We start from the raw sequence: 11,262 nt of genomic DNA on the forward strand, positions 1-11,262 counted from the left end.
TGCCCTGTATGTTACACGGAAATGGGAAGATGTAATTTTTAGATATAAAAAGAGTAACCCCTTATAAAATAGAATTGTATGGAATTAAAAATTGCAAAATTTTGAAAATTATAAACTCATTTTATGAAAAAGCATTTTATATTAAATTAAACTAAGTAAATGAAGTAAGCGAAGATAGCTCCTTTGAGATACTAATATTTTATTAAACATATTTACATTTATATACAAGTTGGTTTGATTTACAAGAAGTATCATCACAGCAGGTGATGAGAGAAATACTGACAGGCTGTCATGTGCGTGCTGGTATTTATACAATTCTAATATGATGACGTCAGAACTCTTATTTCAGTTCACTTCAAAAATAAGTAAAAACACAATTGATTAAAGACAAACAGATAACAATATGAAATAAACTTGATTTTACGATGAGCGTCGAACCTATCACCACACAGTATCCCCCCAGTGACAAAGTCACGATACCAATAATGATTGTTTAAAAACAATCATAAAATACAAAGTAGTAAATTCAAATATACGTCTTAATTACGAAGAAAAAAAATTTTAACTTGGAAATTGGAATACAATTAATAGATACAAAATATTTAGATGCTTTTATATTCCATATTCTTTAACAAAATATTTTGGGAAATGCACACGGCGACCAGATTTTGTAACAATTTGCTTTTCTTCCTTTGTTGGAGATAATTGTTTTTCGACCATTGGAATTTTATTTATTTTTAATTTCTCAGAAATTTGAAAAGCTGGTTTAATTCTATCTATTGAGACAGTTATTTTCTTACCATGAAAATCAATAATAAATGTTTTATCAGAACGTTCAATTACCCGGTGTGGTCCGGTGTATGCAGGTGATAGTGGAGGACGAATTTTATCTACTTTTAAAAATATATGAGAACAAGATTTTAAATTAGGATTAATATAGAACTTATTTTTACTGTGTGCTGATGCTGGTACAGGACTTAATTTTCTCATTGCGGCCATTAATTTTGTGACATAATTTTCTGTTACTGGTGGAGATAAAGAATTTGAGTTTAAAAGATCCGAAGGTAGACGTAAGGAAGTACCATAAACAAGTTGTGCACAAGTTGCATTAATATCCGCTTTTAAAGCTGTGCGAATACCTAATAAGACAATTGGTAAAATTTCGGTCCATTTATTATTTTCCTGTGCTATTATAGAACTTTTGAGTTGTCTATGAAATCGTTCTATCATTCCATTACTTTGCGCGTGATATGAAGTAGTATGGATGTGGTTACTGCCTAAGATATTAGTGAGATTTCGAAAAAGAGTTGATTCAAAATTTCGGCCTTGATCGGTAGTTATAGTAACGGGTGTGCCAAATCTAGAGATCCAACCGTGAATAAGTGCTTTTGCGGTGGTCTCGGCAGTCATATCCGTAGTAGGGATAACTTCTGGCCATCTCGTGAATCTATCTATTATTGTAAGGCAGTATTGCTTACCTTCAGAAATAGGAAGTGGGCCAATAAAATCCAGATGGATATGGGAAAATCTTGCGTCGGGTTGAGCAAATGTACTAAAAGGAGCTTTAGTGTGTTGAAAAACCTTAGCTCGCTGACATTTCTCACAAGAACGAACTTTATTTTTAATATCCACTTTCATGTTGGGCCACACAAATCGTTTAGAAATTAAATTTGTAGTTGAATATATTCCAGGATGAGAAAAATAATGTAAATTATCAAAAATAATTTGCCTGTATGATTTTGGAATAAAAGGTCTAGGATACTTAGTTGAAAAATCACATATTAAATTAACATCTTCCAAAGAAAAGTAATGTTTTTCTAATTTTAAAGATGAATTATTTGAATTTAATATTTCTTTTAATTCTGAATCTTTATTTTGTTCTTGTTCTAGTTTTTTAAAGTCTAGAATTGGAGGTTTTGAAATTGCATTTATTTCTATTCGCGATAGAGTATCAGCAACTGAATTAGATTTTCCTTTTACATGTTTAATATCAGTTGAAAATTGAGAAATATAATCAAGATATCTGAATTGGCGTGGGGAACATTTTTCAGGTTTTTGTTTAAACGCATAAATTAGAGGTTTTTGGTCAGTAAAAATAGTAAAACTTCTACCTTCAAGCATGTGACGAAATTTTTTTATTGACGCGTATATTGCCAATAATTCGCGATCGTATGTTGACCAATTTTGCTGACTTTTATTTAATTTTGTTGAGAAAAATGCAATTGGTTCCCACTCATTATTTTGATATTGCATTAAAGAACTGCCGATTGCAAAATCAGACGCGTCAGTCCACAGACTTAAATTAGCACCAGGTTTAGGATACTTTAATAGAGTTGCATCGGCTATTGCTTGTTTTGCATCAGAAAAAGATTTGTTTGAAGTATCGGTCCAAATTAACGGTAAATCAGATTTTTTTGATGATTTGTTAGATTTCTTAATATTTCGTTGTCCTTCTAAAAACTTGGTTAAAGGTGATAAAATATGAGCTGCATTAGGAATAAAGCGTCTATAAAAATTAAATAATCCTAGAAATCTACGTAATTGAGTAATCGTATTTGGTTTTGGAAAATTTAGAATTGCATTAACGCGATCACTTAAAGGTTCAATACCTTTTTCGGAAATTTTGAAACCTAAAAATTGTAAACTATTCTGACCAAATAAGCATTTAGAGGGATTTATTGTTAAACCAAAATACTGCAGTCTATCAAAAAGTGATTTTAAATATTTTATATGCTCTTCGGGAGATTCAGAAGCTATTAATATATCATCTATGAAAGCGTAAACGCCTTCCAAGCCTCTAGTTACTTCGTCAATAAAGCGTTGGAAAGTACTGGCTGCATTGCAAAGTCCGAATTGCATACGAGTACTTTCGAATAATCCGAAAGGAGTTATTATTGCAGTTTTATGTACATCTTCATGGGCTATAGGTATTTGATGGAAAGCTCGAATTAAATCAATGTGAGAAAATATTTTAGTTCCATGTAGTTCACTAGTAAAATCCATAATATTAGGAATTGGATATTTATCTTTAACAGTTTGAGCGTTTAAAGCTCGATAATCACCTACTGGACGCCAGTCCAAACTATTTTTCTTGGGAACTAGATGTAAAGGTGATGAAAAATTACTTTTGGATGGGCGCATGTGGCCTAAATCTAACATATGTTGAAATTCCATTTTCGCTATTTTTAGCCTATCAGGCGCTAGACGCCGAGGTTTAGCAAAAACTGGTGAACCAAAAGTTTCTATATGATGTACAACATTATGCTTAACAATTTGGTCTGAGCAAATAGGTTTCGTTATTTCAGGATATTCGTTTAACAATTTTTCATAAAAATTTTCACCAAGAACAGTTTTAATTGAAATAATGTCAGAATTTTTAAAAATACAATGAGAATTTAAATTAGTAGTAATATCATTTAAGCAACGTTTTCTAATGTTAGGTTTAAGATTAAAATAGTATAAAAAATCTGCACCTATAATATGATTAGTTATATCACAAATATAAAATGGAAAATTAAACTTTCGTCTAAGACCGAAGTCTAAAGTTAACAATTTCTTACCGTATACTTTTATGATGGTATTGTTCGCAGCTTTAAAAGTCTGAATCGGAGAAAGAGTTTTTTCTTTTTTATTTGCTGGAATAATTGAGCAGTCACTTCCGGTATCCACTAGAAATTGTTTGTTAGTTTGTCTATCTCTAACAAAAAGGCGACAATTTGTTGGAGGCAAGATGTTAGTCGCATTCACTCTTGCCTTTCTTGGTTTTTCTGGTAGATGCAGGGTTTGACACACTTTCTAGCATCAGATTTAAATTTCCGATGATAGAAGCACATTTTGGAGTTTCGATGTGGAGATGAGGATTGGCTTTGACGATTACGAAACTGTTCATAATTCCGGTTGCGAGACCTGCTGCGTGTCCGCAATGCAGCTACTTCTTTTCGTAGTGCTTTAACTTCTTCTAAAAGTTCAAAGGTGCATTGTTGGTTTGAAGAAACTTCGCTAACTTCACTTGAAGTTGACACTTCCATTACTTTTTCAGCGATTTCTGCTGCTCTAGTTGAACTTAGTGAAGGGATTGCGGCCAATATCGACTGAACATGCTGCGGTAGCTGATTTAGAAATAGTTCCAAAAGTAGAGAATCTGAGATTTCGTGGGATTCAGCTCTTCTCTGCATAGTGCGCAAGAGTTCACTGGGCTTTCTGTCACCTAGCTGCTCTCCGGAGAGTAAACGTCGAATTTCCTGAGACTTTGTTTCCCCGCAGCGTGCAATAATTTCTTCTTTCAGCTTTTTGAAAGGATCGTCTACGTCAGGAGTAATAATGACGTCCCTTACAACTGCGGCTACTTCAGGAGGTAGATGGGCGAGGCAGTAGTTAAACTTTGTTTTGCTTTCCGTAATCGGCTTCGGTGTCGCAAGCTGGAAAGTTGCTTCGACCATATGGAACCACAGGTGTGGATCAGAGATATTGAAGATGGGAATTTTTACTGCAGACGATTCCGCCATAGTTGCAGTTTCCTATTAATTCGATGATGAAAAATAAAAGTTGCTTGTATCGTCAGACATCCGGGTCACCATTGAAGTAAGCGAAGATAGCTCCTTTGAGATACTAATATTTTATTAAACATATTTACATTTATATACAAGTTGGTTTGATTTACAAGAAGTATCATCACAGCAGGTGATGAGAGAAATACTGACAGGCTGTCATGTGCGTGCTGGTATTTATACAATTCTAATATGATGACGTCAGAACTCTTATTTCAGTTCACTTCAAAAATAAGTAAAAACACAATTGATTAAAGACAAACAGATAACAATATGAAATAAACTTGATTTTACGATGAGCGTCGAACCTATCACCACATAAATACAATACGCAAAAATAAAAATACCACCAACTAGAAGAATATATAATATTTTGTACTTTATTTTTTTCTATTAAAAGTAATTTAAAAATGAATGTAAAATACATTTTTATTCTTTTCAAAAATCATTGAAAATAAAATTTTTTTAAAACTAAATACGTTATATTACATATAAAATTTTCAAAAAGCATATTATTTAAAGAAAAATATTGTTATTTGTGCTACAAAAAAAACCAAGGAACTATGAAAAAATGTATATCTAACAACCTGCATAATTGTACGGAAAATATAACCAAAACAGAATGCAATAATATATTTTAATTATTAAATTACTTATTTAGATAAGTTTTTGTGTTTGGTTTTATGACAATTTCAAAAAAACGTTCTATTATTCGAATTTATTTGATGTGCAACTAAGGGGTTAAAAAATAAATTTACTTGAATCGTTTACAATTTAATTAATTTTTTTCCAATATTTAATGAACTTTGCAGTTGACTTTTTTATTACTTTTTTTTAATTTCGAACATTTTCCCCCAAAATGAATTTTAAATTTCATCGTGTCAAAAAATAAATAATAGTAAAACAAATAAATTAAAGATCTTTTTTCATTAAAAGAAATATGAATCAAATATTTAGATATTCACCTGATTTATTCCTGTAGAAATGGACAATAAAAATAGCTCATATACATTTGGGATATAGTGAAAGATATTTTCGTGTAATTTGAAGATAACTTTAATATACCACAGCATGATGGTGAAAAATATATTAAAAATGAATTATATAAAGAAATTATCTAAATATTGTACACAAAGATATGTTTGTAAATTGCTTAGCTTGATGTAGCGAAAAAGAAGAATAAATAGTACCTATTTTAAAGAAAATGAGGTGAAGATTAAATTTCCCTGAAAAAAAATCTAAATATTGTAAATTTTTACATTTTTCGATCTAAATATAGTACGCAACGATAGGTTTGTAAATCACTTAGCGTGATCTGTTTAAAAAGAATAATAAATGGTACCTATTTTAAAGAAAATAAGGTGAAGATAAAATTCCTCCGAACGAAAAATCTAAATATATTATAAATACTTAGATTTTTGTACATAAATATTGTACGCAAAGATAGGTTTGCAAATCACTTAGCTTTATTTGTCTAAAGAGAATAAAAAATGGTACCTATTTTAAGGAAAATGAGGGGAAGATAAAATTTCCTCGAACGAAAAATGTTAATTAGAAAATAAATAACTTCAGATATCTAGTGTATATAGCGATAATTAAGTGTCTAAACTAGAAAAGCGTGTTTATTTTTGATTTATTCTGTAATTATGACTTTAATTTACATGATTTACAACTAAAAGTTATTTACCAGCAATAAGTTCTTTCTTTAAATTTTTCACAGATTCTACATTTTAGACAGAAAATTTGTTTCAAACTAGTATGAATCGGGGTAGGAAAATATATCTTGTTTAATCGGACAAGATTTGCAAGTTTGGGAAAAATCATTTATCTCATTTTTCACGTTTGCTCTAACGTAATACTATGAAGAGAAAAACAAAATTAAAAAAGTAAACATATTTCAGATTTTATGGCACCTGATGATTTTTGAGACTCTGCTTTAAGGTCTTATAAAATTACTAAACAAATGTCTGTCGTCTAAAACTAGAATCATTTTGTTCTTCGAAAAGATTGATTATATAAATTACAGAAAGAAAGCCTAATAGTAAAGATTTCATTCGTTAAATTATTTCTATATTTTTCTTCTTTTTCAATCCTTCGAAAACAGTTTGATTGTAAAATAATGAGCTCTTTATTTAAAAAAGATGCATCAAAAATGGGGAATAAGAATTTTTTAAAGCTTTAAAAGCGATGTTAGTACGTAGAGAAATTTATGGTTTTATGTTAGGTATAAATTCCAAAAAATGCTCTCAAGTGATTTCAGTATATTTTGGAATAAAAACACTTTGTAAATGTTTCATTAAATGAACATAAAATATATATAAATTGGAATCATTTTATAGCCTATTTATTGAAAAAATTAAAATTTACTTTGAATTTTTTCAAATAACTTCAAACTTAAGTATAAGACAAACAGTTTGAAAATATTAGCCTTGATATTGGGATATTCATTAATATTTATAACAAAAAATTATAATAATTATAACTAAAGATTTTTGTCTTTTAATTTGTGGTTATTTCCTTTCTACCTCGTGCATTTCCATTAATTATTTTCAAAGCATTTCAAGGGAAAAAACTAGCATTTGATATAATTGATAATAATAACCTGAAGAGTTTCAAAATATAATGTGCAAATCAGCGTGAATTTATTTTTCTGATTCAATCTAAGATAATACGGGATTTTTCTATTCAATTCAAACTTTGCTATATTTTTAAAACTGATTGAATTTATTAAAAATATAAATCTATGTATACATGGGTAGAGTTGAATTTATCGAAAAAAAATGGTTTTAAGATGATTTTATGAATTAAAAATTAAATAAAAAAATAATAACCGCAATGAAACCCTTCTTCCTTATTTTCCATTTTTAACTTTAATTACGTCTTTATATCTTTGGAAAACATTAATTTCCAATTTAAAAAGTCATAACTTAAACATTTCTATAAAATGCTTTTTATTTTAGAATTGTAAAAAATGCATGAGTTTCTGTTAAAATTATAGTTTAGCATTTTGTAAAATCAATTTGTATATTTTATTTGCAAATATCTTTTTTATAACGATCTTTCAAAGATAAGCTTCAAATCTTTTGAGAAGCAAACACTAATTCTAAAAATAAGTAAATAAATAAATAATTTTTATTGGAAGTAAATTCTCGAAATTTAAGAATATTAGCAAGAGCCGTTCAAACAGCATCTAACTTTCAAACTCCAAAATATAGGAGACAAATCTCGAAATAATCCAACTATTTTTTTTTTCCTTTTCTGATCTAGCTGCAACATTTTCTCTTCTCAAAGATCTATTTTTTTTTGCTCCTGTTTGCGGATGAGTACACAAATACGAGAAGGATACGAAATCTTATTTTACTGGCATGTTATTTCGTGTTACTTTATTTTCTTATGACTGCTTATGTGGGTAGACAATTTAATGCTGAAAATTGTTTTCTTTTTCTCTTCCTTCCTGTTCTCGTCAATAATGGAACATGGAAGTATATTTTTATTTAGAATATTTCATGTCTTTTTAGCAGAACCTTTTTTCTGAATTCATACTTTGTAGATAATTTTTTTTAAATTCGATATGCCCACTCAATTATTGTTATAAAATATCTATGCGTCTAAAAAGTTAAAGTAACAATTTTATAAACTATTCTTTTACAATTTTATAAACTATAGTAAATATTTTATAATTTTATGAACTATATATTACTTAAAACACAGATACTAATCTTAAAGCATTCCGAATTACGAATTCTCTTGGATAATATAAATAAAAGTATAATTTGAAAAAAAAAATATAAATTTGAAAAAAAAAATAATTCCAAATACTAGCTTTTTTGGAAGTATTATGAGTCGAGTATTTTAATTATTAAAATGCGTAGTATGTATCTGTTATATTTTCTTGCGTACTTAAAACATAGTATTTTGTTGACTACTGAGGAAATGTTTCTTACGGAATCTTATAAAACCTAAATTTAGGGAATTCTATAAAAATTTCACAGATGTCAAAATTAACTATATCTGAAAAATAACTGCAGAATTACATTAAGAGAGGACCAAAATAAATTTGAAATAAGGTTAATGGTTACCGAAAATCATGCAGTTATCAATACTTGGCGATTTTTTCACTTAAAGAAATTAGATGCAAAATGAGTTTCACCAACTAAATAGTGAATTTACAAACGCAATATTTAAAAAACTGATGTTTATTACCATCATATTATATTTGGAAAATGGAAACTGCATATTATGCGTACAAATATTCTAAAGAAAAAAGTTCATTTATGCTGAGCAAGCCCAGTTTCTTAAGTCTGAATAATGCATGCTTAAAAATGTGTGCTTTGTAATCACAAAGTTTCGAAAATTTTGAATTTCTTGGAAACTTTAATTTTCTCGCAATTTATGCAATTTATCACCAGAATAGTTAATTTTTTCTGGTTTATTTCAAATGTAATATCTTGACGTTTTTAAGTGTTAAATTTCCCAACTACAAATATCTCATAAGTTCCCTCCATATTATAAAAATTCAAATATTTAAACCCATTTTCCTCCACCGATAACTCAAAACGCATAATGTTTTCCAGATCATCGTAAATGCTTCGCAAGTAGATTCAGGTTTCATCACGAGGATCATTACACTGTATAATTTTGCGCATCAAATTACGTTGAAAGGCACCGGCCGATAATTTTTGCATTAAATCCATTTTTACCTGAACATGCTGCATAACAATATTACTTATATTCCGCAATTTTTTTACTGCAAAAAAATACCAAAAAATCTCTAAATTACTCCACTTAAATAAGCAATTCTGTGGTCTAATGTTTTGTGGAATTATGGTCTAATGTTTTGTGAAAAATCTGGATTTTACGGATGACGCACCCAAATTGCCGGTAACTTATACAGTAATTTTTTACATGAACTTTTTACAATGTACTCGATATTTTAAACTTATTTCATATCAGCGTGAAGTTCAACGTATAAGAAAAAAATAGCTAGTTGCTAAAAACCTAAAACTAAACTCAGCGGCGCGACAGCCCATAGAGGGCCAAGGCCTACTGCACCTATCTCAGTTTTCTTGACCTTTGGGCTCTGGGGTGCAGGAGCAGATGTTCCGGTAGGTGGTCAGCCGAACGCGAAACCCCCAGTTTTTAGTTCCCAAGCATGCTTGTTACTCATTTATCGATCCACTGAGGGGATGAAAGACTGAGTCAACCTTGCCTGGCCCGAGGCTCGAACTAGGGACTTGTGGCACGACAGCGCGAAGAGCTACCGCTCAGCCACCGGACGTCAGCTAGTTGCTAGTTTGGTTAAATTATATGGAAAAAAAATTCAAGAATATAAGATTAAACTGAAAAATGTATAAAAATGACTTCTCATCAGTAGCAAACGAAATCACAGAAAATTCAAACTTTTTGCTAATTTATTTAATTCCTTGTGAAGAATAAAAGAAAATGTATTATTAAAATCTAAATGTATGTTTAAATCCGGTTTCAAATTCTTTTTTTAACGCGACGAACCTTCAACGAATTTCAAAAATGACATAGAGAGCTTGGATTACTTGATTTCACCTTTTCATAGTACTTTTTCATAGATGAAGGATGACATGGTCTGTAACTACCATCCCCACATTGTTAACCTTCGGACGTGATGTGAACACGCCTACGTTGGCAGTAACACTCACTTCGATATGAACACGCCTACCTAGACAGTAACGCCTACTTCGATGGATGGTCCACATTGAATATCTACTTGTGACTTCGACATTATCCACCTGCTCGCGCTGTTGCATCTCAGTCTCCATCACACGCAACGTATACACTCGACTGATAAAGGCAACACAGGAGCAACTACGACCGTGAACTTAATACAGCTCTCACAATCAGCACGCAAAAAGTACGGTGATCTTAATACTGCTCTCCCGGCTTCTCACAAAAACAGCAATGGATCATCTAGTGGTATCCGTTTATCGAATTCTATCACAAATATAATTCTGGTGGGGGAGTACCGTAGCTTATCTACCACTACAGAATTACAACTACAATTCACAAGAATATAAGACATGTTAACTCGATTCTACGGTGGGGTACCTTTTCATAGATGAAGGTTGACATGGTCGGTAATTACCATCCCCACAGCTATAATACCGCATATTGAGGATACAGTGTTTGAAGGAGGGATATTTTTTAAATTAAGAACTATTTTCAATTTTTATTTGATTGAAATATTAAACATATAAAATATGTAGAAATATTAGCCATTAAATCTAGTTTCGCATGTGAAAATGTCTATAATTACCTCCATTTAAGCTGTTTGCAAATATTTACTTATTTGTGTGCATTTAATACCACATACGTATAAACAATACACATGTATTGAGTATGTTAATTGCTATTTTTATTACAAGATGTTTATTTTTAAAATATATTAATGGTTTTTTTTTTATTTGAATAAAATATAAATGTCATTTAAATGCTATAAAAACATAAATAAATTTACTTTATTAGTGAATTTTCTCCCAAACTTTTCACATTTTAAAGATTTAAAGTAGAGAAAACTGAATCCCGAGGGATTATTCATAGTTCTCGTTTTCTCTTCTAATCACGAGTTATGTAGAATCATCTGAAAGTTAATGAGGATTTAGATGTTTTACTTTCTTTTATTTCTCTATTAACTTTTCCCTGAAATGAAAGAAGATGAAAAATCTCAGCAAAACTTTCCGAATAC

At 30.0% G+C, this 11,262-nt stretch overlaps 2 protein-coding genes across 2 annotated transcripts in view; both read right to left on the reverse strand.

Annotated features, from left to right (window-relative positions):
• Positions 1-3,174, reverse strand: part of LOC147814124 (uncharacterized) — a 41,299-nt gene extending 38,125 nt beyond the window's left edge. The window contains exons 1-2 of the mRNA XM_087160214.1: positions 2,587-3,174; positions 844-1,761 (exon numbers count right to left, since the gene is read on the reverse strand). Coding sequence (XP_087016340.1) covers positions 844-1,761; positions 2,587-3,174 — 1,506 coding nt within the window. The remainder of the gene's footprint in view (positions 1-843; positions 1,762-2,586) is intronic.
• On the reverse strand, positions 183-4,860 carry LOC139427218 (uncharacterized). Its single transcript, XM_087159859.1, has one exon. It carries the CDS (start codon positions 4,503-4,505, stop codon positions 3,744-3,746), a length of 762 nt encoding a protein of 253 aa, XP_087015985.1. The 5' UTR covers positions 4,506-4,860; the 3' UTR covers positions 183-3,743.
• Between the last annotated feature and the right edge of the window lie 6,402 nt (positions 4,861-11,262).

Source organism: Parasteatoda tepidariorum, chromosome 3, assembly GCF_982258835.1.
Source record: "Parasteatoda tepidariorum strain Cologne lab strain chromosome 3, Ptep-v5.0, whole genome shotgun sequence".
Taxonomy (NCBI): domain Eukaryota; kingdom Metazoa; phylum Arthropoda; class Arachnida; order Araneae; family Theridiidae; genus Parasteatoda; species Parasteatoda tepidariorum.